At 50.8% G+C, this 24,738-nt stretch overlaps 3 protein-coding genes across 10 annotated transcripts in view; 2 read left to right on the top strand and 1 right to left on the bottom strand.

The window, feature by feature from the left end:
* Window positions 1-227: 227 nt before the first annotated feature.
* Window positions 228-5,972, top strand: MYL6B (myosin light chain 6B). Of its 3 annotated transcripts, XM_012450444.3 has the most exons (8): window positions 228-317; window positions 1,573-1,792; window positions 2,512-2,539; window positions 2,754-2,897; window positions 3,115-3,288; window positions 5,457-5,534; window positions 5,691-5,728; window positions 5,873-5,972. In XM_012450444.3, exons 2-7 carry the CDS (start codon window positions 1,619-1,621, stop codon window positions 5,717-5,719), a joined length of 627 nt encoding a protein of 208 aa, XP_012305867.1. In that variant the 5' UTR covers window positions 228-317; window positions 1,573-1,618; the 3' UTR covers window positions 5,720-5,728; window positions 5,873-5,972. The 3 variants fall into 3 exon arrangements, with proteins under 3 accessions (XP_012305867.1, XP_064233282.1, XP_064233283.1); XM_064377212.1 differs by having other exon boundaries at window positions 5,691-5,972; XM_064377213.1 differs by lacking the exons at window positions 228-317; window positions 1,573-1,792 and adding an exon at window positions 2,097-2,212 and having other exon boundaries at window positions 5,691-5,972.
* Window positions 5,973-6,290: 318 nt separating this feature from the next.
* On the top strand, window positions 6,291-9,483 carry LOC105715942 (myosin light polypeptide 6). 2 transcript variants are annotated; one of them, XM_012450451.2, is made up of 7 exons: window positions 6,291-6,369; window positions 6,640-6,667; window positions 7,522-7,665; window positions 7,886-8,059; window positions 8,158-8,235; window positions 8,535-8,579; window positions 9,295-9,483. In XM_012450451.2, exons 1-6 carry the CDS (start codon window positions 6,367-6,369, stop codon window positions 8,561-8,563), a joined length of 456 nt encoding a protein of 151 aa, XP_012305874.1. In that variant the 5' UTR covers window positions 6,291-6,366; the 3' UTR covers window positions 8,564-8,579; window positions 9,295-9,483. The 2 variants fall into 2 exon arrangements, with proteins under 2 accessions (XP_012305874.1, XP_012305875.1); XM_012450452.2 differs by lacking the exon at window positions 8,535-8,579.
* The window catches only part of SMARCC2 (SWI/SNF related, matrix associated, actin dependent regulator of chromatin subfamily c member 2), a 30,468-nt gene continuing 13,685 nt past the window's right edge, over window positions 7,956-24,738 (bottom strand). The window contains exons 16-29 of one of the 5 annotated variants that reach the window (XM_064377214.1): window positions 22,804-22,917; window positions 21,542-21,695; window positions 20,779-20,871; window positions 20,429-20,545; window positions 20,272-20,334; window positions 19,325-19,583; window positions 18,917-19,078; window positions 17,978-18,042; window positions 17,610-17,745; window positions 17,362-17,528; window positions 15,803-15,937; window positions 12,988-13,369; window positions 12,287-12,715; window positions 7,956-11,746 (exon numbers count right to left, since the gene is read on the bottom strand). In XM_064377214.1, the coding sequence (XP_064233284.1) occupies window positions 11,670-11,746; window positions 12,287-12,715; window positions 12,988-13,369; window positions 15,803-15,937; window positions 17,362-17,528; window positions 17,610-17,745; window positions 17,978-18,042; window positions 18,917-19,078; window positions 19,325-19,583; window positions 20,272-20,334; window positions 20,429-20,545; window positions 20,779-20,871; window positions 21,542-21,695; window positions 22,804-22,917 (2,353 nt within the window). In that variant the 3' untranslated portion in view covers window positions 7,956-11,669. Of the gene's footprint in view, window positions 11,747-12,286; window positions 12,716-12,987; window positions 13,370-15,802; window positions 15,938-17,361; window positions 17,529-17,609; window positions 17,746-17,977; window positions 18,043-18,916; window positions 19,079-19,324; window positions 19,584-20,271; window positions 20,335-20,428; window positions 20,549-20,778; window positions 20,872-21,541; window positions 21,696-22,803; window positions 22,918-24,738 lie in introns of all 5 variants that reach the window. The other 4 variants (XM_064377217.1, XM_021666035.2, XM_064377216.1 and 1 more) reach the window with 4 other exon arrangements.

The following is a 24,738-nucleotide window of genomic DNA, read 5'->3' on the forward strand; positions in this document are numbered from 1 at the left end:
CAGGGATAAGTAGGAGGAATATCCCAGGGGCCCCGCAGGGTTTTAGGGTTGGGGTGAATTGGAAATTGCTCATTGCCTTTCAGTTCCGGGACAAAAAGCGCGCTGGAAAGACACTGAGTCACCAACCGCCGCCGTCGGCCGGAAGCCACCACCCTCGTGTCAGCTGCAATCTCGAGCGCTGCGTATCCCGTGAGTCCGCGGGCGCGCAGAGGACTACGACTCCCAGCATGCTCCGCGGCCACCAGAATTAACCCTTCAGGGCCGGGAGCCGTGCTGTGCCCCGCCCCCGCCCCAACCCTAGACCCGGACCCCGCAGGGTGAGTTTTTCGGGGCTGAGGAGGGCCGCTTTCTTTAAGGTTTGCGGGGGGAGGGGGGGTGTGAGAGTGTATGTGAGTGTGTGTATGTGTCTGTGTTGTGTGTGTGATGTATTTTCTAAAAATGGGACAGTTTGCAGTAATGAGATTCAGACGTTTTGCGAATGGGAGACCCAGCATCAACCCCTGGGCCTAAGTGGAATCACTGCTATCTTCCTCGCTACCTAAATCCTTTCCTAATTTCCTCCAGAACAAAAGTAGCCAGCCACCCCTCCCCACTCCCAAATGCCCCCCACTTGGACCGCCCCTCATTTGGACCCTCCCCCAAGGTCCCCAGCAAGGTTTGTGACCTGGCCCCTGAGTCAGGACTTTTATTATCCCTCCTGGTTGTGGGATGAATACTCCTGGAGGCCAGAGGAGCGACCACATCCTCTTTGATTAGGGAATTTAAGCCCTTTGTCTCCCAGAGCCCACCCTTCTCCCCAGGTGCCACCATGGAGTCCCTGCAGGTTCAGCAAGCGCCCTACCTTTTGTTTGTCTTGAATGGCTGTGGGCTTGTGGAAGAAGGTTCTTCCTTGGAAGCATGAGTAGCAGATGTTAAACCTGATCTTTGCCTCCACTCCTACCCCTAAAACAACACTGGGCACAGGAGACAATGAAGGATGTCACACTCCCATTTCTATGACTTTTCTTCCTTTATACTGGGAATAGTTCCAGTTCTGGGCTGGGTCGTGGCCCAGGGACTACAAGTATTAGGGATTATTATTATTAGAGTAGGGTTAAATACCCCTGCTCTTAGTGGAGGGGCTGGGTGGATGGGCTGCTCGTTTTTGTCACTGCTCCCAGACCACAATTTAACTTGTTCCAGTTGACACAAGCCTCCCTGACTGCTACCCCTCACCCCACCCTTCAAGAAGACTAAAGCTGCTGGATCACCTGCTTTGCCTCACTCCCATCTCAGTGCCACTGGCAAGCATCCTATCCTCACCCCAACCCCAGAGGTTAACTCCCTCATTCTGGGCAGTCTCTGGCTTCCTCCCCTACCCTCAAAGGCAACATTGTTCTTTCCTGGCCAGCCTTTGGGGATGAGGGGACAGAGGGAAGAAGACTTTGGGGCAGAAGTCCTGAACCATAGGAGTCCAGGGGAGTGAGGGCAGGCAGTTATATCTCTCCTCTGCCTCACCCTCGCCACTGCCAACTGGCTCCCTGCCCCTGCCCCCGCCCCTTGACATCCCAGACTCCCTGGCTATTTAAACAGAGATGGGTGCCCCCATCCGCACACTGTCCTTTGGCCACCGGACATCATGCCTCCCAAGAAGGATGTTCCCGTGAAGAAACCAGCAGGGCCCTCCATCTCCAAACCTGCTACTAAGCCAGTAGCAGCAGGGGCTCCTCCAGCCAAACCCAAAGCTGAGCCAGCTGTCCCCCAGGCCCTTCAGAAAACCCAGGAGCCTCCAGTCGATCTCTCCAAAGTGGTGGTGAGTCCCTGGAAAGTGAAGATAGAATTGGAGGGGGTGGTTTGAGGGTGGGATACAGCCTAGGGGATTAGGGGCTATTCAGCATGTAGGGAATCAGTGAGCCCTGGAATGAGATTGGGGGTTCCCCTTTGTCCCCCATTTGGAAGCATCCAGGCTTATGACGCTGCTGTTGTCTTTTCTGTTCTCTTCCTCTAACCTATAAACGTGTGTACAGCATATACACACTCATTTACCCCCTGCTGGAGGCAGGGACTCTGAGATGGGAACATCTGGGTTCTGATGACAGTTTCAAGGTGAAGGGAAGAGAGCTGTTGCCTGCTGCTGGCTGGTAGTTCAACTCAAAAGGCCTGCAGCTCTGAACTCCAGGAGGGGAGGCTGAAGAGGACAGACTTGTTAGACAATCACAGCTGGGGGCCAGGGGTAAATTTAGCCTTTGTTCAGCCCCCAGTTATGTGAGGGATGCAGGGCTCAGGGCAGTGGAGGGAGGGGAACAGGTGGCATGGGATTAACCCTGTTCCCAGGAAACCCTCCCCCCTATAATTCCTTTTCTTGGGATTCTCCCAAGTCCCAGAGCTGGGAATGGGACTGAAGTGGCTGGGCTTCCAGCCTGGTCCCTTTGGGCCCCTCCCCAGAAGTGGCTGCCAGTTGGTTGGGAGGAGTGTTGGAGAGGGATTGAATAAACTCTGTCATCTCTCCCCACCTGCTTTTTTCTTCCACAGATCGAGTTTAACAAGGACCAACTGGAGGGTGAGGAGAAGCTGGTCTCCTAAGCCCACTGTCCAGTCCCCAGTCCCCTGGTCAGATTCTCTTTCTATTCCCCTAACCCCAGTCCTGACCTAAAACCTCCCATACTAGTCTTTTCCTCCCTCATTCTGTTCATATACTTTATGAAATTCCCTTCTGTCTGGGGGTGATGGGGACCCCTAGTCTGTGTCTACACTGACTCCTCCTTATACCTTAGAGTTCAAGGAGGCCTTTGAGCTGTTTGACCGAGTGGGGGATGGCAAGATCCTGTACAGCCAGTGTGGGGATGTGATGAGGGCCCTGGGCCAGAACCCCACCAACGCCGAGGTGCTCAAGATCCTGGGAAACCCCAAGAGTGATGGTGAGGGGACCCTTGGAACAAATCAGGTTTTTAGTTTTCAACAGTGGGATGTTGGTCACAAAGAATGAGGTGGACCTCAGGACTTCAAAAACTGTCAAACATAGGAGCAGGAAAATATCCTGAATGCTGAACAGGACGAAAGCATTGTGGTAGGGTTGGGAACTGGGTCCTACATGATACTGCAGTGACCTCTCCTTCACCTCTCTCCAACCTCCAGAGCTGAAGTCCCGACGTGTGGACTTTGAGACTTTCCTGCCCATGCTTCAGGCAGTGGCCAAGAACCGGGACCAAGGCACATATGAGGACTACTTGGAGGGGCTTCGTGTGTTTGACAAGGAGGGGAACGGCAAAGTCATGGGAGCAGAGCTCAGACATGTCCTCACCACCCTTGGTGAGGCAGGCCAAGGGGACCAGAACTCCTTTAGAGTAGAGAGGGGGATGGGGTGGACCAGAAAGAAGACTGGCCAGATAAGCAGAGTCAGCAAGGGGATTACTGTCCTGCAGGCTGTGAGCAGGAGACTGAGAAGGTCAGAGACATGGGGGCAGAATCTGAAGGACTTGTTCCTCCAGAGGGCAGAGTGCCTTCCAGAGGGAAGAGGAAAGGGGATGAAGCAGGAAACCTGAATTTTCATGTAGGGAGAGATGTGTGGGTTGTGTGTTCTGGTACAAGTCTCCTAACCTCCTGGGATTGCTTCCTTGTCGGTCAATACTTTCACCAGTACTAAGGTGAAATGGAAAGCAAGAGGCATCCATGACCAGGGGAGGATTCCCTTGAGGACTGAGGCTATGGGAAGTTTCCAGGGTGGGAGAAGAAGAGGTACTACTCTAAAGAGCATGGCCTGGCCGGGTGCAGTGCCTCACACCTGTAATCCCAGCACTTTGGGAGGCCAAGGCAGGTGGATCACCTGAGCTCAGGAGTTCGAGACCAGCCTGGCCAACATGGTGAAACCCCGTCTCTACTAATAATACAAAAATTAGCCAGGTATGGTGGCAGGTTCCTGTAGTCTCAGCTACCCAGGAGGCTGAGTCAGCAGAATTTCTAGAACCCAGGAGTTGGAGGTTGGGTGAGCCAAGATTGTGCCACTGCATGCCAGCCTGGGTGACAGAACAAGACCTGTCTCAAAAAAAAAAAAAAAAAAAAAAAAAGCTGGGCGGCCTGGTGGCTCAAGCCGGTAATCCCAGCACTTTGGGAGGCCAACCGCTGACCTCAAGGTGGGCAGATCACTTGAGGTCAGTAGTTTGAGACCAGCCTGGCCAACATGGTGAAACCCCATCTACTAAAAATACAAAAATTAGCCAGGCATGATGTCAGGCACCTGTAATCCCAGCTACTCAGGAGGCTGAGGCAGGAGAATCACTTGAACTGGGGAGGCAGAAGTTGCAGTGAGCCGAGACGGCACCACTGTACTCCAGCCTGGGCAATAGCGCAAGACTCAGTTAAAAAAAAAAAAAAAAAAAAAAAAAAGAGCGTAGCCAAGGTGGGAGAATCGCTTGAGCCTAGGAGTTTGAGACTACCCTGGGCAACATAGTGAGATTCTATCTCTATTTTAAAAAAATTACCGCCAGGTGCGGTAGCTCACACCTGTAATCCCGGCACTTTGGGAGGCTGAGATGGGCAGATCACCTGGGGTCAGGAGTTCGAGACCAGCCTGACCAACATGGTGAAACCCCATCGCTACTAAAAATACAAAATTAGCCGGGTGTGCTGGCACACACCTGTAATCCCAGCTACTCGGAAGGCTGAGGCAGGAGAATCGCTTGAACCTGGGAGGCAGAGGTTGCGGTGAGCCAAGATTGCGCCATTGTACTCCAGCCTGGGCAACAAAGCAAAACTCTGTCTCCAAAAAAAAAAAAAACATTACAAGGCCAGGCATGGTGGCTCACACCTCTAATCTCAGCATTTTGGGAGGCCAAGGTAGGCAGATCATTTGAGCTCAGAAGTCTGAGACCAGCCTGGGCAACTTGGCAAAACCATGTCTCTACAAAAAAAATTTTTAAAAGTAGCCAGGTACGGTGGTGCTTGTAGTCCCAGCTACTTGGAAAGCTGAGGTGAATCGCTGGAGCAGGAGGTGGAGGTTGCAGTGAACCATGATGACGTCACTGCACTCCAGCCTGGGTGACAGAGGGAGAACCCGTCTCAAAAAAAAAAAAAAATTACAATTGTTATGTTCATATTATATATAAAAATATATGGAAAAAGCAAAAAGCTGGGTGTGGCGGCTCATGCCTGTAATCCCAGCACTTTGAGAGGCCAAGGCGGGCGGATCACCTGAGGTCAAGAGTTACTGCCCAACATGGCTAAATCCTGTCTCTACTAAAATACAAAAGATGAGTCGGGCATGGTGGTGGGCATCTGTAATTCCAGTTACTCTGGAGGCTAAGGCAGGAGAATCGCTTGAACCGGGGAGGAGGAGGTTGCAGTGAGCTGAGATCGCCCCACTGCATGCCAGCCTGGGCAGCAAGCGAAACTCCATCTCAAAAAAAAAAAGTTAAAAAAGGAGCGTGGCCTGGGTGGGTGAAGGAGGGAAAGCAGCGGCTTAGACGCTGTCTGGGATTCAGGAGAGAAGATGACTGAAGAGGAGGTGGAGACTGTTCTGGCAGGACATGAGGACAGCAACGGCTGCATCAACTACGAGGGTGAGGGGCCAAAAGGAGTGGGAGCGGGGCTGGGGGAGGAGGGGAGCCCCGCGTCTTGCCGCATGTGGGCGGGGGCACCCCTGGGGTTACCTAGAGTCAGATGTATTATCCAAAAGCCGGCTTCTGAAGCCCCTCTTGCCTCCTCTCTCTCTGCAGCCTTCCTGAAACACATCCTAAGCGTCTGAGTGCTGCAGGTAGGGCCCTCCCACCCCTTCACCGCGCCCTAAGAGGCAAGTCTCCTGCCCTTCTCAGGCCAGCATAGAAAAGAAGCGGAGTGCGTTCTGCTGTACGGTTCCTGCGCGAGCTCCACCCTTGGCAACTTTCGATTTTTTCCACAGATCAGTGGGGCCCGAACATTGGGCCCCGCAGGCAGAAGCACGTTCCAGCCACCAGGAGGCCACCTATTGTTTCAAAATAAAGACTCGATTCCTCCCTTGGTTTCAGACTGCTGTTTTCTTCCTGGTGTGGGGAGCGGGGGAAACGGGGAGGGTACTAGGAGGAGAGGGAGGGTGCTAGGAGGAGAGGGAGGGAAAGGAGGGCTCTCTCCTCTTCCAATCCTCTGATCTTCCTGTTGTTGGGAGGCGCAGATTCATTGCGCCCCACCCCCACCCCTACCCGCTAGCGTTTCCGTGCCCAGGTAGGCTGGAGAAAGGAACAGCAGGTCCCGCCTACGTTATTACTAATGTAGCAATCATCTGCATTAACCCAGAACACGATTCCTATTGGCTGAGTCCGCTGAGGGTGACGTCATTGGGACGTACTAAGACTAGGGTTGGGCCGAGAGTCGGAGCCATTACTGCAGGAAAAGGTCCCGTAGAGCTGAGCAGTAAAGATGGTGGGGCCCAGGGCCTGGGAGATGGGCAGGATTGGGGGCGAGAGGCGGGAAGAAACGGGTGGGGGGCGAGGAGAAGGCAGGGGTAGGAGGCAAAGGGAACCTGAGGACCCGAAAGGTTGGAGGTGAGATTGGAAAGCCCGGGGCTCTGTCCTGCGGGAAAGCGAGTCTGCAGCCTGAAACAGGAATTTGTGGGTCAGAGTTTGTGGGGCTGGGATACAAACTCGGGGAATTGGCGTTCAGATGCTGACCAGTCTCCTCTTCTCTGAGCAGTGTGATTTCACCGAAGACCAGACCGCAGGTAGGTAATCTCTGATCCCTACCGAGGTCACCCTTAGGGAGAGGGACATTCCCCCCAGCACCTATCCTCTAATCCTAACCTGTCATCTCTTCAGCAACCCCATGAAATTACCCCCCTGGATTATTTTCTCTTCTTCTGGATCCTCCATTTCCTTTTCTCACTTTCTTCCTCCCTCCCCTTCCACTCTAGATCTGAGTCCCAAGCACTGGGTGAGTTTTAGGTGGTGTGGGTATGTGAAAAAACTTGGTCACCTAATGCCTGCCGTGTGTGGGGCTTGGGGAGGGTGTATAAAGCTGCCTGTGCTCCTTTGTCCCTTAATCAGCTACTTCTGCGTCTTTTCTCCTCCTGTGATAACTGTCCCCGCCCTCCCAGTTTGCAGTTGTAAAGATTGTAGAGCAGTGACCTGATATTCTGTGCAGATGAGGACAGGACAGGGTAGTTTGCTAAGGATATGACTTTGTAGCGCTACTCTCTGGAATTTCTCTTTGTACTGGAGGGGTGGGAAGTGGCAGTTTGGGATGACCCTAGTCCCAGGCTGCTGCTCCCACTTCCTTATAAGGACACGACTGAGACTGGGTGGTGGCAAATGCCCTGAAGTGTAGTAGCAGCAGCGGAGATTGGCGGGCCTGTTGGAGGCAGAGGGGGTGTGTGTAAATGGATGTTACCAGGGTGCCAAAGGGGGAGGAAGGCTCTATATAGGACACCTGAGTTGGGAGGAAGAGAAATAGATCTCTCTTAAGTAGACTTTGGTGTACAGTTTGGTACAGATATCTGGTTTCCTCAGCATGTTCAAAGTTGAATGGGCAGCAGAGCTAACCCTCAAATCCTGTGTTGACATTCATCTGAATCCTTAGAGTTCAAGGAGGCCTTCCAGCTGTTTGACCGAACAGGCGATGGCAAGATCCTGTACAGCCAGTGTGGGGATGTGATGAGGGCCCTGGGCCAGAACCCCACCAACGCCGAGGTGCTCAAAGTCCTGGGGAACCCCAAGAGTGATGGTGAGGGGCCTCAAGAACAACTCCTCCGTGTGGTGGTGGGCCCAGTTCTTCAGCTAAGAGCTTTTCCCTTTATCTTCAAAGGCCCCAAACTCAAGCAAGTCTGGATTAGCAAATCCGATGGATTTCCTTGCTTTTAGCAGGGAGTCATCTCTCTGTTCAGTTGAGGTCTCCATAATCCCGTCACTTCTCTGGCCTGACACTTCCACCTCCTTTATGGCAGAGATGAATGTGAAGGTGCTGGACTTTGAACACTTTCTGCCCATGCTGCAGACAGTGGCCAAGAACAAGGACCAGGGCACCTATGAGGATTATGTCGAAGGACTTCGGGTTTTTGACAAGGAAGGAAATGGCACCGTCATGGGTGCTGAAATCCGGCATGTTCTTGTCACACTGGGTAAGGTTCTGTGTCCTTGTCCTTGAGCTGAGGCAGCACCCTGAGATACCTTGTCACCCTGTCACCCAATTCCAAAAATGGTTTCTTTCCCCCTGCAGGTGAGAAGATGACAGAGGAAGAAGTAGAGATGCTGGTGGCAGGGCACGAGGACAGCAATGGTTGTATCAACTATGAAGGTAAGGGGTGAAATGGGCTTTCTCGGAGGAAGCAGCGTATGGGGCAAGTCAAGTATAGTGTTTGGGGCTTTCCCTATCCCTGGACTTCGGCTCCAAAAGCCAGGAAGCAAGGGGCACGGCCCTGCCTAGCCTAGCCCAGGAGTGGGAGGTCAAGGGGGTATGATAGGAAGGAGTAATGTTGTAAAGGGTGGGTAAGGAATGAGAAGTAAAATAATGGAATGTCAGTTTCCCTACCACCTGACCCCCTCACCCCATGTCTGTGTCTTGTCTTCACCATGAATGTCTCTTCCTTCCTGCAGCGTTTGTGAGGCATATCCTGTCGGGGTGACGGGCCCATGGGGCGGGTACGGCTTCTCCCAGCCTCTCCTTTAGTTGATCTCCCCAGTGTTTCTTTTTTCCCAACCTGTGCTCTTTATCCCCTGCCCTTACTCTACTACCATCTGACTTCCTCCTGGCATGTTTCTGCATGGAGCTGACTAGGGAGGGGAGGGATTCCTCAAAGAGGAAGACAGCCTGGGGGTATGGTACCTCCATACTTCTAGAATGGGCCCTCAGGTTTTACTTATAGGGCCCTGAGAGCTGGTGTCTGGGAACTCTCACCAGCCTGTAAACCAGTCTTGCTTTAGGGTGATCTTCTGGCCCGGGAGCATGGGTAGCTGGCATAGGGGGGTATGGGCTGCCTGCCCCATTCTGCTGCTATAGCTGAACAGTCCTTTCCCCTTCCCTCGCTGGGCAGCTTGGAGGTACCCTAACCCAAAACTCTGTCCTCTCCTCCCGCCAGTGGCTGACAGTAGCTGTAGGTGTAGTTGAGAACTTTTCTGCCTCTGCTGTGTTCTTGCTGCTCAGGGTGGGGTGGGGGACTAACAGCTGGTGGGAGGGGAGCTAGGGTCAGGGAGAACTGGTCAGACTCCAGGTGGCTCCTCTGCATACTGACCCCAGGGTTGGTTGCTGTGGACATGTTCCCTCTTATGCTACCTTTGCAGTCTTGTAGTCCCCTGGCCCTTGGCGTACCCCTCCACAGCCCTGTTCTCTGGCTCATCCCACCTTTCCTTTCCACAGAGCTCGTCCGCATGGTGCTGAATGGCTGAGGACCTTCCCAGTCTCCCCAGAGTCCGTGCCTTTCCCTGTGTGAATTTTCTATCTAGCCTGAAGGCTCCCTAGGCTATCTTGTCTCAGCACCTTTCCCATCTTGTCTCTCTTGGATGATGTTTGCCGTCAGCATTCACCAAATAAAACTTGCTCTCTGGGCCCTCGGTTTGGTTCTGCTTTCTTTCCTGAGCGGGGTAAAGGGGAAGAAGGTGAGGTGGTGATGATTTCTGCCCTGAGGCAGAGTCCGAGGTCAATGGAGCAGGGGGTTGAGGAAAGCTGGGGAAGGCCCCGTACTAACTGAGCTCCAGTTAAGAGCTGCTCGCCCCATTCATCCATCTTACACAAGCTACTTCTTGGGAGATTAGGAAAGTCATAGATCCCAGCAGGACCAAGGCTGGTCATCCCTGTTCCATTCCATATCAGGCTGTCTTCTCCTAGCCTTCCACCTCCTTAAATCTGGCCCCTGCCCTCCCAATCTCCCAATAAGGCCTTTTGTGGGGAAGCCTGTGGAGTGTTTATTGGAGCTAAAGCCAGGCCATTATTAGCACTGCCTAGGGCTGCCCGTCACCTCAGCAGGGCGAAGGGCCAATAATAACAGAAGTAGGAAAGGGGCTTGCCTCCTCCCTAATACGGGAAGGAATGAAACCACTACTTCTGAAGGGAAAAAGATACAAAATCTCCATGTTGTGGGAATGTCCTTCCAAGTCTTAAATAGCTTTTAGGGCAGGTGAGAGCCTCTGCTCTTATACCTGCCCTAAAAGGTATAAGCCTCTGCTCTTACACATAGTCTTATACATAGTCTTATACATAGCCTTATACGTAGCCTCTGCTCTTATATATGGTCCTGAGAGCTGTGCTGCTGTTCGCGTTGTGTGGTGAGGTGTATCTGTAGGCCCTGTGGCTCGCAGAGTGTCTCTCTAGCCCAGATAAACACCGCTGTGAAGGACTCCAGGAAAGCTGCTCCCATCCCAGTCCCCCTGCCTGACAGCCACAGGTAAGAACACAGAATGCACCCACAAGATGAAACTGAAAGCAAATTAATTTATAAAAAAAAAAAAAGGGAAAGGAAAAAGAAAATTTACAGAAAACTTTGAACAGAAGAAAGGTGCTAAGACGCAAAGGGAGAGAAACACGGGGACATGAGGAACAAAGGGCTTGGTGGGAGAACCAAGAAGAACCGGTGCAGAGCCTGGAGTCACACCTGCCTTTCAGTCACTGGGGAGGAGCTGGGACGTGGAGCAGGAATGCAGGAAGCAGAATTGAGCTGCGAGCCAAGGGTTGGTCCAACCCAAGGTTGGGGACCTTCTTCTACTGCTCTCAAATCCCTGCATCCTCATCTGGGGAGTCCCAGCTATTAGCTGAAGTTCTCACAGTCGTGGTGGGAGAGGGAGGCGGCTCGGGGGTGACCCACCAAGTCATAATAAGGAGGTGCTTAAGTGCTTTAAAAAACAATTTTGGGTTTTAAAACTTCCCATCCCTTCTCTGCGCCTTCCAGCAGTCCATGGATACAGCCCAGGGAAGGGAGGAGAACAGCCCCCAGTGCCCTTTCTTCTCCTATTACTTACAACAGGAATCCCCGAAATTAGGTTTTCCCCACCAAATACACATACGCTGACATCAACTAAGCAGGTGACTTTTAAAAACAAAACAAAACTGACATTCAGAGAGAAAGGAATCATTGGCTGAGCTGGGGTGGCCTAAAACAGCAACAATGAGGAAGCCGAAGGAGGGATTATTAGTACGAATAAACTCGAATAAGCGTGGAGTGGGGTGGGGGAGGGGAGCTGGGGCCTTGACGCAGTCACTAAAAAGGGGCTTGGGAAGAGATGGATTCTGCACCCTGTTCTATCCCCAGAGCTCTCCCTGGAAACTTAATTCCCCTTTCCTAAAGCTCACTCCCCTCAAAAAATGTAAAAGTTGGTTATTTTTTAGTGGGTAGAAGGGAGCTCCAATGTGGCTTTTTAAAATCTACTTCCTTTTAAAGGGATTATTATTTTTTTAATCCATAGAAAATGCAGTAGTTTTGAGGGAGGTGTACCCTTAGAAGTGGTTAATGAGAACCTTGGATAAACACCTTTCACTAGCCCTTCCTTTAGGGCAGCATTCCCATCCTATCCTCTCTCCCAGACGTTAGAAATATCTTTTAAACAGAAGTCCTTGAATAATCCGATATAAAAATGCACGCCTCTGTTAGGCATGGTGAGGGCTTTGGAGGGGCGGAAGGAGCTTTCCTTACGTAGTGATGTACTCTCCGGGTTGGGGAGGGTCCCAGTGGTTGGGGAAGGGCTGTTCCTGGAACCATGATCTCCAGAGGGGGTGAGGGGAAGAGATGTCTGGCTGGCTCCTCACTGTGGAGGTGGCACAGGGGTGACCGTGCCTGGGCTCGGGGCTGTGGGGTCTGGAGGCAGGGGGGTGCCTGGGTCTGTGGAGAAAAGAAAGATGAATCAGTTAGAGTACACAGGAGAGAGGGCTCCAGACCCAGACCACCACAGACAGACAGAACTGGGCATAGCATGCAGTGGCTGGGTGGATGAATGAGGTACCCACAATGTTCAACTTCTGTTCCCAGCACCCTTTTCCACTTCATACTGAGAAAAACTGATAGAAGGGAGACTCTCTAAATGGGGCATTTGAATGTGATGGGAACAAGCAAAGGGATGCCAATCAATCATCATGCAAACAGCTGCCTTTCAAGTTTACAACTGAGATGCTCTGTGCCACAGGATTGCTCCATGACCCACCAGTGAAAGGCCCCAAAATCATCCCAAAGGTGGCAGCTGCCAGGCTGGGGAATGGTGGAGGACAGCCAGAGAGGCCCTTCCTCCTATATTCTAATTTTACCAGAGTGTTCAAAAAGGACTGTGGAAACTCTACTACCTGACCTCTTCCCCACCTGCCCACTCACCCTCCCTCCACGTGGACCCCTCTCCCTCACCCTTCTCCCCTCCTGGCCCCTTCTCACCTGGCAGTGGGCTGGCACTGGGCAGGAGGTTGCCCTGAACAGCTGCCACAATGGCAGGGCTTTGGGCTGCGGCGGATCCGAGCCCCGGCCCGAGAGGCAAGGAAGATGGCATGGTGGTGGTCGCCGGCAGGTTAGGATGTAGAGGGTTCGCCATGGACACAGGCAGGTTAGGTGGGGGGAGAGTGCCCGGGGCGAACGGGAGATGGTGGTGATGCCCATGCAGGTTAGGAGGAGGGGGAAGGTTAATACTGATGGAGTCAGCTAGACTACCAAATGGGATGATGGATGGAGCAGGAGGAGGAGGAGGAGGCGGCATGCCAAAAGGCAAACCCAAAGGAGCATTACCCGCCACGCCTGGGTGCCCGCTGCCTGGCACTGCCCCTGGCATCATTGAGGGAGGAGTTTGTTGGTTAGGGAACGGTGAGGGGCCTGAGAACAAAGATGAGAGATGGAGAGAGTTAGGTATAAAATTTTGCTTAACAACTCATTTTACAACAAGGATAATCTAGCCATTCCTTGGCACTATCTTCCCTTTTTCTGACATTAGAGTAAGTGAATAAAATTCCAGAGCTCTCGAGTTTGGGGAGGGATCCCTGCTGGTTTAGAGGCCTAACAGACTCATCTTGTATTCACTTTGAGGGGAACTGGGACATTCACCTGGATCCCTCTAGCCAACAAAAGTTCTGGAACACAACACTTACCATGGGGTCCAGGGGGGGGAACCCCTGGTGGGACTGCCCCAGGCTGGGGGCCTCCAGCTGGTTGCTGCTGCTGTGGCCCTGCAGTTGACCCTGCCTGCCCAATCTGTTCAGAAGGGCCCAAGCTTCCTGGAGGGGCCCCACTGCCAGCAGGAGCAGGGACTACAGAGGCTGGAGCCACAGCCAAGCCATGGACTGCGGGTGGCCCAGCAGCCCCCGTTGGGGGGATAGGCTGGGAGCCTGGGGGCAGGGCTGGCGGTGGCTGCTGCTGCTGTTGGTGCATCTGTTGGAAGTGCTGCTGCCGGGCCCTCATCTCTGCATACTTCAGCTGCTCCATGTGGAAGGCTTGTCTGTCGGCCAGGAGCTGCTGCCTCTGATACTCCAGCTGCCAGTGCCAATTGAGTATTGTTATCCAATTTTCAACAGATCTCAAAGGCAAATGCCTTGACTCCTGCTTTGTCATCTTCTGAAAGATCCCACCTCTCAATCAGAAGGTTCCCAAAATCTATATCTTACGCTTGTGCTTCCTCTGTCCTCCCCACCGCACTTCTTGCAAATTCCCATGACCTTTATGTCTCCTGGGTGCTCACATGGTTTCTTACTGCAATGACTTTAATCTGGCCCAGCTGACTTCAGCTCCAAAGCTTAGAACTTGCCATTACCTTGATTTGGAAAATGCTTCCAGTTCCTCTTGTCAACTCAAGTTCTTTTCTTACTTCAAAATTCACTAAAAACTCACTTTTCTTAGGAAGCTATCCCAGAACAATTCATTCACCTCTGAGCTTTAGCTTGATTCTATGATCTTAGGACTTAGACACTTGATTTGCAATCTCTTAAAATGAATTTGTCAGATACTTTAAACCTTCTTAACTGTTTCTAATGTCTCCATATTGTATATTCATTTGATGTCTCCCATTAAACTATAAGTTCTCTGAGGTCCCTATCTTCTATTTCGTTTTCTTCTTTTTTTGTTTTTTTGTCTTTTTTGAGATAGGGTCTCACTCTGTCACCCAGGCTGGAGTGCAATGGTGCAAACATGGCTCACTGCAGCCTTGACCTCCTGGGCTCAAACGATCCTCCCACCTCAGCCTCCTGAGTAGCTGGGATCACAGGCTCACACCACCACGCCCAGCAAATTTGTTTATTTTTTAAAAATTTTTTGGTTTCAGAGATGGCCTGCCCAGAGAGGAGGTATCTAGAGAGGTAGTCTGGCTACGATGGCTTTGCTGTGTTGCAGTGAGCTCCGCCCAGTCTGAACTTCCTGGTGGCTTTAATTAAAAAAAAAAAAAAGAAAAAAAATTAAAAAAAAATTTTTTTGTCAGGGCTGGACGTGGTGGCTTATGCCTTAATCCCAGCACTTTGGGAGACTGATGCAGGCGGATCACCTGAGGTCAAGAGATCGAGACCAGCCTGGCCAACATGGTGAAACCCTGTCTCTACTAAAAATACAAAAATTAGGCCGGGCGTGGTGGCTCACCCCTGTAATCCCAGCACTCTGGGAGGCCAACGTGGGTGGATCATCTGAGGTCAGGAGTTCAAGACCAGCCTGGCCAATATGGTGAAACCCTGTCTCTACTAAAAATACAAAAATTAGCCGGGCGTGGTGGTGCACACCTGTAATCTCAGCTACCCAGGAGGCGGAGGCAGGAGAATTGAACCCATCCAGGAGGCAGAGGTTGTAGTGAGCCAAGATGGTGCCACTGCACTCCAGTGTGGGCAACAGAATGAGACTCCGTCTCAAAAAACAAACAAACAAACAAAAATTAGCTGGATATGGTGGTATGCGCCTATAATCCCAGCTACTTGGGAGGCTGAGGCAGAAGAATTGCTTGAACCCGGGAGGTGGAGGTTGTAGTGAGCCGTAATTGTGCCACTGCACTCCAGCCTGGGTGAAAGAGTGAGACTCTGTCTCAAAAAAAATTTAAAAAGCACTGTGGCTCACGCCTGTAATCCCAGCTCGTTGGGAGCCAGAGGCAGTCGGATCACCTGAGGTTGGGAGTTCAAGAGCAGCCTGGCAAACATGGAGAAACCCCATCTACTAAAAATACAAAATAGCCGGGCATGGTGGTGCATGTCCGTGATCCCAGCTACTCAGGATGCTGAGGTAGGAGAATTGCTTGAACTCGGGAGGCAGAGGTTGCAGTGAGCCAAGATTGTGCCATTGCACCCCAGTCTGGGCAACAAGAGTGAAATTCCATCTCAAAAAAAAAAAAAATTGTAGAGACAAGGGTCTCACTATGTTGCCCAGGCTGTTCTTGAACTCCTGGGCTCAAGCAATCCTCCTACCTCAGCCTACCAAAGTATTGGGATTACAGATGTGAGCCACTGTGCCCAGCCCCTATCATTTATTTCTCCTCAAAAGACAAAATGGTTCAACACCGTGTCTGTCCCATTCCCTTTCCAAGTTCATCTCCTGGATCTGAGGCCCTTACCCTCTCTCTCATCATCCCTTAAGTCCATTCAATCATTCAATAACTGTTTATTGAGTCTACTATGGGCCAAGCACTGTGCAAGGACCTGGAGATGCAGCAATCAAAACAACCAACTAGAGTCCCTGCCTCATGGATCTGACCTTCTGTGAGACCTCAGTCCCCAGGCTTCACTTGTGAGACCACTTAACTGTCCTTAACTGGCTGATGCTAGCTCCCCCTGCCCTGCCCTGCCCTACTCCTGCCCTGCTCTGCTTTGAAGTCCTGTCAGTCTCAGGCTTTCCCCACTGTTGCTTATGTCTTTCTTTCACTGAAACACACACACACACACCCCTCTGATTTTAAACCGAGGCACAGCACAGCAGAGTTCCAGGGCTCCTGCTACTCACTGCTTCTCGCTCCCGGTCCATGATAGTCTCCAGCTCCTCAAAGTGCCGAAGTTTGATCTCCAACTTTTTCATCTGGGTCTCCACCAGCAGGGCCACCAAAGATTTGATCTTCCTTTCCTCAACGGCAGCCAAGTGCTAAGAAAGGAGGGGTGAAGACACCATGTCACTGGGAGGACCCAACTGAAGACAATACATAAGAAAGGTAAGGTGGATGCTGGCAGGACAAACTTGCTGTGGTCACAACCCATGAAAGGGCTTGAATTTTTTTGTGCTGGGATTATAGGTGTGAGCCACCATGTCCTTTTTTTTTTTTTTTTTTTTTCAGACAGTCACTCTGTCGCCCAGGCTGGAGTGCAATGGCATGATCTCGGCTCACTGTAACCTCCACCTCAGGGTTCAAGCAATTCTTTCTTTTTGGAGGAGTTCAAGCAATTCTTATGCCTCAGCCTCCCCAGTACCTGGGATTACAGACATGTGCCACCATGCCAGGCTAATGTCTGTATTTTTAGTAGAGATGGGATTTCACCATCTTGGCCAGGCTGGTCTCAAACTTCCAACATCAGGTGATCTGCCCACCTCAGCCTCCCAAAGTGCTGGGATTATAGGTGTGAGCCACCGTGCCCAGCCTTTTTAAAAAATTTATTTATTTTGGCTGGGCGTGGTGGCTTACGCCTGTAATCCCAGCACTTTGGGAGGCTGAGGCAAGCAGATCACTTGAGTCCAAGAGTTCGAGACTAGCCAGGGCAACAGGGTAAAACGCTGTCTCTACTAAAAATGCAAAAAATTAGCCAGGCATGGTGGCACGTGCCTGTAGTCCCAGCTACTCTAGAGGCTGAAGCAGGAGAATCACTTTAACCCAGGAGGTGGAGGTGCAGTGAGCTGAGATCACGCCAATGCACTTCAGCCTGGGTGACAGAGCAAGACCTTGTCTCAAAAAAAAAAAATTGTATATATATATATAGAGAGAGAGAGAGAGAGAGAAAGAGAGAGAGAGAACATGGAGGCTGTGCAGTGGCTCACACCTGTAATCCCAGCAGTTTGGAAGGCCAAGGCAGGTGGATCACCCGAGGTCAGGAGTTTAAGACCAGCCTGGCCAACATGGCATAACCGTGTCTCTTCTGAAAATACAAAAAATTAGCCAGGTGTGGTGGCGCATGCCTGTAATCCCAGCTACTCAGGAGGCTGAGGCAAGAGAATCACTTGAACCTGGGAGGCAGGGGCTGCAATGAGCTGAGATCACACCACTGTACTCCAGCCTGGGCAATGGAGCAAGACTCTGTTCCCCACCACCAAAAAAAAAGAAAAAAATAGAACATAGAGAGAGTGTGGCAAAGGGTAACACAGAGTCAAATACCGAGGGGTTGAAAACAGGCCCAGTGGTGAAGTATTTTTTTAAGCTTAGAGAAGGGATGACTAACTTTACTTCCTCTTGAGGTAAAAATGAAAAAGAAATAGGTCAGCATTATTTAAAGTGTGAGTGAGGAAGGATTTCCTCTAAGTGACATGAGATTAGAGAAGTGGGCATTTTCTTCCCTGAGGTCTTCAAGGTCTGGCCTCACCTTGGCTTTCACTGCGGCGGCGGCCAGGGCGGCAGCAGCGGCGGTGGAGAGGTTGCCCTCGCCAATGTCCCGCTCCACCTTTGTCTTCCTTTCCCCCTCAGACTCCACCACTTCCTTCAGCACTTCCTCCTGCCCTTCTTTTGGCTCCTTCTCCTTCTCAGGATCAACTGGGCCAGGACAAGTGTTGAGTTAGCCCCACAGCTTCACCTCTCTTTCCTGCACCCCACCTACCATTCTGGGAGGCTCACCTATTGGGTCTCCATCACTCTTCTCGGACTCCTTCTCGCTGTCGCCTTCTTTCCCTTTCTCTTCATCCTTCTTGGGAACCTCACTGTTTTTCTCCTTTGCTTCCTCCTCTATAGCACCCCCTCCTTCTCGGGGTTCCTGAAATTCCAGTGATAGAAAAGGAGAGTTGTCAGGGATTGGGGTGATTAGTTCTCACACAGAGGGGCCAGATGGGGAACTGAATTTATTCCTCTTACTTTGGAGGTGATCTGATTCTATGAGACAACCCCGTCCAAAACCAGACCTTGCCCACCTAAGCTGAAAAAGGCCAACTCCCCCATCACCACAGTGCTGCATGCAGCCCCTGCAGCTCCCAGCAATCCCTCTATACCTTGGGCTCCTTCTTCTCATCTGTGGCCTGGCCTTCCACCCGAGCCTCGTCATTCCCACTCTCCTCTGGGCCCATGGGAAAAGAAAGGAAAACAGGAAATGTCTAATACAGTCGTCTGTCTGTAATACTTATCGTTTTTTCAGAGACAGGGTCTTCCTCTGTTACCCAAATTGGTCAAACTCCTGGGCCCACACAATCCTCCCACCTCAGCTTCCTGAGCAGCTTGGACTACAGGTGTGAGCCGCTGCACCCAGCTTCTCCACAACACCCTTTTGTTTTGAGACAGGGTCTCGCTCTGTCACCCAAGCTGGAGTGCAGTGGCACAATCATGGCTCACTGCAGCCTTGATTTCCCGGGCTCAAATGATTCACCTCAGTCTCTTGTGTACCTGGGGTTATAGGCGCATGCCGCCAGGCCTGGCTAATTTTTTTGGTATTTTTTGTAGAGATGGGATTTTGCCATATTGCTCAGGCTGATTGGTCTCAAACTCCTGGGCGCATCAGCCTCCCAAAGTGTGGGATTACAGGCGTGAGCCACCATGCCCAGCCTTCCCAAGACTTGACTTTTGTCTCTCTCTCTCTTTTTTTTAATAGAGATGGGGTTTCACCATGCTAGCCAGGCTGGTCTCAAACTCCTGACCTTAGGTGATCTGCCCGCCTCAGCCTCCCAAAGAGCTGGGTTTAACCGCCGTGTCTGGCATTCCCAAGACTTTTCTACCAGCCCTTTCTACCAGCCAAGATTTTTCTACCCAAAATCTTCATGAAAGGACCAGTAGGGGTCCAGAGCCCCCAAGGTAAAGTCATGGGGGAAATAAAAACCCTACCGATTTTCTCATTCATGTTGTGCTCTGATGCCAACTTGAGGCAGGAATGGCTCAGGAGGCCAGATGGCTCTGGTTCTTGTGAAAGGCAAGAAATCTGGGAACCTGCCTGGCCTTACCAATCCGCTCAGGCTCATCAGAGGTGGTTCCTGCAATGCCACTGCTTTCCAGACCAAAGGCGGGGTCTGCCTTGCCTGTTACTTTGGCTGCTTCTTCCACTTTCCGAACATGGGCCTCCACCAAGGCCGTGGGTACCTCTTCCTTCATTTTGGAGAACTCCTCTGCAAGATCCAGAAAGGATGAGGCTGGGAGCAGCGCAGGGAGACAGTTCTGGCAATCCCTGCAAAAGCTTACTCACAAGCCCATGTCTTCATCTAAGACCAGTATAGAGAGCCTAGACAGGTGCCTGAGCTGAGGCCTGCACAGACAAGGCCAGCAGGGTAGCCAAACTTGAGAGGTTTCACAGACTAACTAGCCTTTCAAAAGCAAACTAAGAAGGCCAGGTGGAACCGCCCACCCCTCATTACCTAGGGCTGACTTTGCAGCAGCAGAGGCGACTCGGGGATCGACGACAGAGGCCAGGAAGGCAACAGTGCTCATAACAGGGTTGCCCGACTGACTGAAGGGGATGGGTTGGTAGGCCAGGGGGCCTAGGGAGGCCTCTGAGTCCTCCAGGTATGGGTCTTCAATGGGAAGACGAAGAAAATGCAAGATGCACTCGTCCTGTGTGCGGCTTCCCACATGCTCGGACACTTTGTTCCAGTCATCTTTGTACATTTCCAGTGCCTGGTGGTAGTGGTGGAGACATAACTCCGCTTACTTAGCCACTTTTCTTGAAGGCCGACTCCCCCCATCCTACTAAGGGCAGCTGGTTTCAAAGCTCTCTATATTCTGGTATTTGTGTACTCTGCTAGGTCCAAGGGAGATCTTGAAGTAGCACTAAGAAAGGATATGAAGTTAATGAAATGGCCCAAATCCCAAGCCTGGAGCTGGTTCCTGGGGCAGGTCCAACAGGCGTGAGGAAGGGGAAAGACTGAGGCCAAGATCATGCTCTGCTCATGCCAGACTCCACGATCTCTCCTCACTCACAAGTGTGGCCAGCACCTTCAACATGTCTGTTTTCTTTTCTTTTTTTTTTTTTGAGACAGGGTCTTGTCTCACTCTGTCACCCATGCTGGAGTGCAGTGGTGTGATCACTGCTCACTGCAGCCTTGACCTCCTGGGCTCAAGCAATCCGCCCACTTAGCCTCCTGAGTAGCTGGGACCATAGGTCTGTGCCACCACACCTGACTAATTTTTAAAATTTTTTGTAGAGACAGAGTCTCACTATGTTTCCCAGGCTAGTCTTGAACTCCTGGGCTCATGCGATCCTCCTGCCTTGGCCTCCCAAAGTGCTGGGATTACAGGCGTGAGCCTCTACACGAAGCCCACTTCTGTTTTCAGAGAAGAACTCTCTTTTCCTTGCCCCAGTTACCTCCAGGAGAAGCAGGGTTTCCTGTTCTGTCCACTCACGAGTGGCACTGGCTGCAGCTTTGCTCTGCAGGGGAAACACAGGCAGGTCAGGAGAGAGGAGCCTGTGATCTCAAAGGAGCGAACATTCTCTACCCCTAAAGTCGGCTCGCACATCCTACCTTGGAGGGGACATTCTTTTTCGTGTACATGTCTGTGCGCAGCCCAAAGTTTTGCATGTCTGTTGGTTTCTCTTTGCCTTTGTCGGGAAAGTTGAGCATTTGTTGGGAAGCAGAGGTCTGCTATTTGTGGAGGGAAAGAAAGAGATAAGTACAAGTGACCAGTGGGAGCCAGGGCCTGACAGAGAGAAAAAACAGACAGAAGGAGCTTCTTTCCCAAAGCCAGGGACACCCCTGGGTGGGACTTCCTCCCTTACTGCTGTAATTCCTCTGCTCTCGTCTCTTCTTCCCGGGCAGGGGCCCCCCAATAAAGGGGCAAATGAGCAGCCCAGCGGGGTCTGCACCCCACCTACCAGCTCTGGCTTGCCCTTAGCCGTCTCTGGCACCAGGTCATCCAGCTCTTTGCCCTTTCGCCCAGCCTTGGTATCAGCATCAACCTGGCGGCCCTGGGGGACAGAGCTTGGCGTCATGGAGGCTGGGTAGGAAATGACCAGGCCAAGGCCCTGGAAGCCTCAAGACCAAATGCTGGGTGGCCCACAAGCTCTAGGGGCACTCATGCCACTGTTCCATGTTCCCTTCATGATTAGTAAGACATGTCATTGGCATGATATCCATTTATATTCACATTATCTTTACAGGTTCTCTTAGGAGCTGGACAATTAGGTTCTAATCCTAGATTTGGTACTCTGTGACCTTGGGCAAGCCACATAACCTTCCTCCTAATTTTTGTAATGGATGAAGTGGAAATGAAAAAAAAAATGAAGGTGATAATTATGAGGCAAAAATGAAAAAATGTGGGAAAGATGACAAAGTTTAAAAATTTCATGCAAGGTAATTTTAAGCCATTTTTCTCTATCTATTGAATCCCCTACATTAGCCTGTCTGCTCCTTGAGTAAAAGAATCATCTCTTCTCCCTCAGCAATTATAGCCTTAGGTACAAAGGCTAAGAGAGGATGCTAAACACATGGGGCTGATTCTTGTGACCCTTTGCATCCCATGGAAAAGGAAAAAGCCTCAAAACACTCCTGAACCATTACCCTCAAAACCAGAAAAAGAAAAGTCCAAAGAAGCCCAATCTTCCCAACCCGCCCTGTCCCCATAGAACCTCACCCTACCTGCGGGGTCTTGGGCTGCAGAGGCACCAGCCCTGATGGTGTGTCAGCCAAGACATGGAAGTGAGAGGTAGGCGGAGGCCCCATTGGGGTTGGTCGACTCTCAGCATCCACCTGATAGTTAATAAGACCCCATTGTTCTAGGAAGGCATGGACCCTGTGTGGAGAGGGCAGAGACAGGGTCACATGGATAGTCAGAAAGCTGCATTAGGAGGAAAACTGAGGGTAGAAGTTGGGGCATAAACTCCCTCCCCACCCAACCCTGGCCTTTTCTTCTGTTCATTGTACACCTTAGGAAAGCTCACTTACTCCAATTGTTCATCTACCACCGAAATGCCAGTGACACCCACATCTACATCTACATCCTGGGCCAATCTCTATATCCACCTACCTACTGGACATTTCTTTCTGAATAGCTAGTAAAACTGAACCAGTTTTTCTTTCTTTCTTTTTTCCCTGAGAGAGGCTGAAGTGCAGTGGTGTGATCACCATTCACTGCAGCTTCCACCTCCAGGGCTCAGGTGATCCTCCCACCTCAGTCTCCTGAGTCACTAAGACCACAGGCACATGCCACCACACCTAGCTAATTTTTTGCATTTTCTGTAGAGATGGGGTTTTGCCATTTTCACCAGGCTGGTCTCAAACTTCTGGGCTCCAACGATTCTCCCACCTTGGTCTCCAAAAGTGTTTGGATTACAGGAGTGAGCCACCATGCCTGGCCTGAATCAGTATCTTTCAATTACAGACATGCTCCTTCTCTGTCCCTTTTTTTTTTTTTTGAGACAGAGTCTCACATTGGCACCCAGGCTGTAGTGTAGTGGCGCGATCTCAGCTCACTGCAATCTCTCCCTCCTGGGTTCAAGCAATCCTCCTGCCTCAGCCTCCTGAGTAGCTGGGACTACAGGTGTGTGCCACCACACCCAGCTAATTTTTTTGTATTTTTAGTAGAGATGGGGTTTCACCATGTTGGCCAGGATGGTGTTGATCTCCTGATCTTGTGATCCGCTCACCTTGGCCTCCCAAAGTGCTGGGATTACAGGTGTGAATCACCAAGCCTGGCCTCTTTGTCCTTTATTCTACCCTTCAGAGAATGCCACTGCTAATCTCTCAAGTCATTCATTCCCCAAACCTGTACTTTGCCTTTCTCTAGAGGTGTTTTTTCTGCCTGCTCCTCTATGTTCCTTACTGGCATCTCTACTACTGCCAAAACAAATCCATAGGCAGACATTCTCATGTACCCCTTTGTCCTCAGCCACAAGACCCACCTCATGATGGCACAGACATCACCTGCCAGGTTTCGGCGGCAGGCAGTAGAGGTAAGATACTCTTGGGGGTTCAGTCGGTAAGTGTCAATCATAAAGTTTCGATAGGCCAGGTAGCTTAGAAGAAAGAGAGAGAGGAACAAGAAGAAGAAAAATAAATGTTTGTTAAAGGGCTGAAGAGTAGGAAAAAATGGTAAGAGAGCTAATGACTTCTCTTGCATGACAAAGATAGAAAAAAGTAGATTATTTGACTCAATATGCCTAGTGCCTGCTATATGCTAGATGTAAGGTTTTCAAATATGTCTTACTTTTCCTTGATGGGATTTTCTTTAGTTAAATGAATTATTTCCTTGGCTATACTTAGGGATATTTCATACAATTTTTTTTTTTGAGATGGAGTTTTGCTTTTGTTGCCCAGGCTGGAGTGCAATGGTGTGATCTTGGTTCACTGCAACCTCCGCTTTCCAGCTTCAAGCAATTCTCCTGCCTCAGCCTCCCAAGTAGCTGGGATTATAGGCATGCGCCACCATACTCGGCTAATTTTGTATTTTTAGTAGAGACAGGGTTTCTCCATGTTGGTCAGCTGGTCTTTAACTCCCGACCTCAGGTGATCTACCTGCCTTGGTCTCCCAAAGTGCTGGGATGATTACAGGCATAAGCCACCACGCCTGGCCACTTTATACAATTTTTATTTTTTTTATTAAAAAAATTTTTTTTTTGAGACAGAGTGTCACTCTATCGCTCAGGCTAGGGTGCAGTGGTGCAATCTCGGCTCCCTGCAACCTTCATCTCCCAGGTTCAAGTGATTCTCCTGCCTCAGTCTCCCAAGTAGCTGGGACTACAGGCACCTGCCACCACGCCTGGCTAATTCTTTTTGTCTTTTTAGTAGAGATGGGGTTTCACCATATTAGCCAGGCTGGTCTCAAACTCTTGTCCTTGTGATCCACCTGCCTTGGCCTCCCAAAGTGCTGGGATTACAGGCATAAACCACTGCGCCAGGCCTATATAATTTTTAAACAAGGAATCAGAAGTTAAGAAAAAGTACTCAGCTGGGCACAGTGGCTCACGCCTGTAATCCCAGCACTTTGGGAAGCTGAGGCGGGAGAATCACCTGAGGTCAGGAGTTCGAGACCAGCCTGACCAATATAATGAAACCTGTCTCTACTAAAAATACAAAAATTGGCTGGGCATGGTGGCATGCACCTATAATCCCAGCTACTCAGGAGGCTGAGACAGGCAAATCACTTGAACCTGGGAGGTGGAGGTTGCAGTGAGCTGAGATCACACCACTGCATTCCAGCCTGGGCAACAAGATCAAAACTCTGTCTCAAAAAAAAAAAAAAAAAAAGCCGGGCATGGTGGCTCATGCCTGCAATCCCCAGCACTTTGGGAGGCCAAGGTGGGCAGATCACGAGGTCAGGCGTTCAAGACCAGCCTGGCCAACATGGTGAAACTCCGTCTCTACTAAAAATACAAAAATTAGCTGGGCATGGTGGCGGGCGCCTGTAATCCCAGCTACTCGGGAGGCTGAGGCAGGAGAATCACTTGAACCCAAGAGGTAGAGTTTGCAGTGAGCCAAGACTGCATAATTGCACTCCAGCCTGGGTGACAGGGCAAGACTCCGTCTGAAAAAGAAACTCCAACTCAGATGTTAAAGGGAAGTCCTTATTCATGCACACAGCTAGTCAGCGTAACATGGTAAAAAACATACGTTTTGAAGTTGAAAAGATCTAAGTTCAAATCCCAGTTCTACCATGAGGACCTTGGCAATTTACTTCAATTTTTTTAAGCCTCAATTTCCTCATCTGTAAAATGGAATGTCTGTTGAGAATGAGAGGTCTATAAAGTAAGAGTACAGTGCCTGGCACACTGTAGGGGCTCAAAAAAATGGCAGCTATATGTGGTACACAGTGTAAAGTTTCAGAATATGGGTCAGAT

This window comes from Aotus nancymaae, unplaced genomic scaffold (genome assembly GCF_030222135.1).
Source record: "Aotus nancymaae isolate 86718 unplaced genomic scaffold, 86718_ANA_hifiasm-v0.15.2.pri h1tg000016l, whole genome shotgun sequence".
In the NCBI taxonomy this organism is placed as follows: Eukaryota; Metazoa; Chordata; class Mammalia; order Primates; family Aotidae; genus Aotus; species Aotus nancymaae.

Excerpts from the sequence above, each read along its gene's own strand:
- MYL6B (XM_064377212.1), top strand. The coding sequence starts at position 1,619 with ATGCCTCCCAAGAAGGATGTTCCCGTGAAGAAACCAGCAGGGCCCTCC. Across the intron at positions 2,898-3,114 it reads GGGAAACCCCAAGAGTGATG|AGCTGAAGTCCCGACGTGTG; the intron begins GTGAGGGGACCC and ends TCCAACCTCCAG. Across the intron at positions 3,289-5,456 it reads ACATGTCCTCACCACCCTTG|GAGAGAAGATGACTGAAGAG; the intron begins GTGAGGCAGGCC and ends TCTGGGATTCAG.
- LOC105715942 (XM_012450451.2), top strand. Across the intron at positions 7,666-7,885 it reads GGGGAACCCCAAGAGTGATG|AGATGAATGTGAAGGTGCTG; the intron begins GTGAGGGGCCTC and ends CCTTTATGGCAG. Across the intron at positions 8,060-8,157 it reads GCATGTTCTTGTCACACTGG|GTGAGAAGATGACAGAGGAA; the intron begins GTAAGGTTCTGT and ends TTCCCCCTGCAG.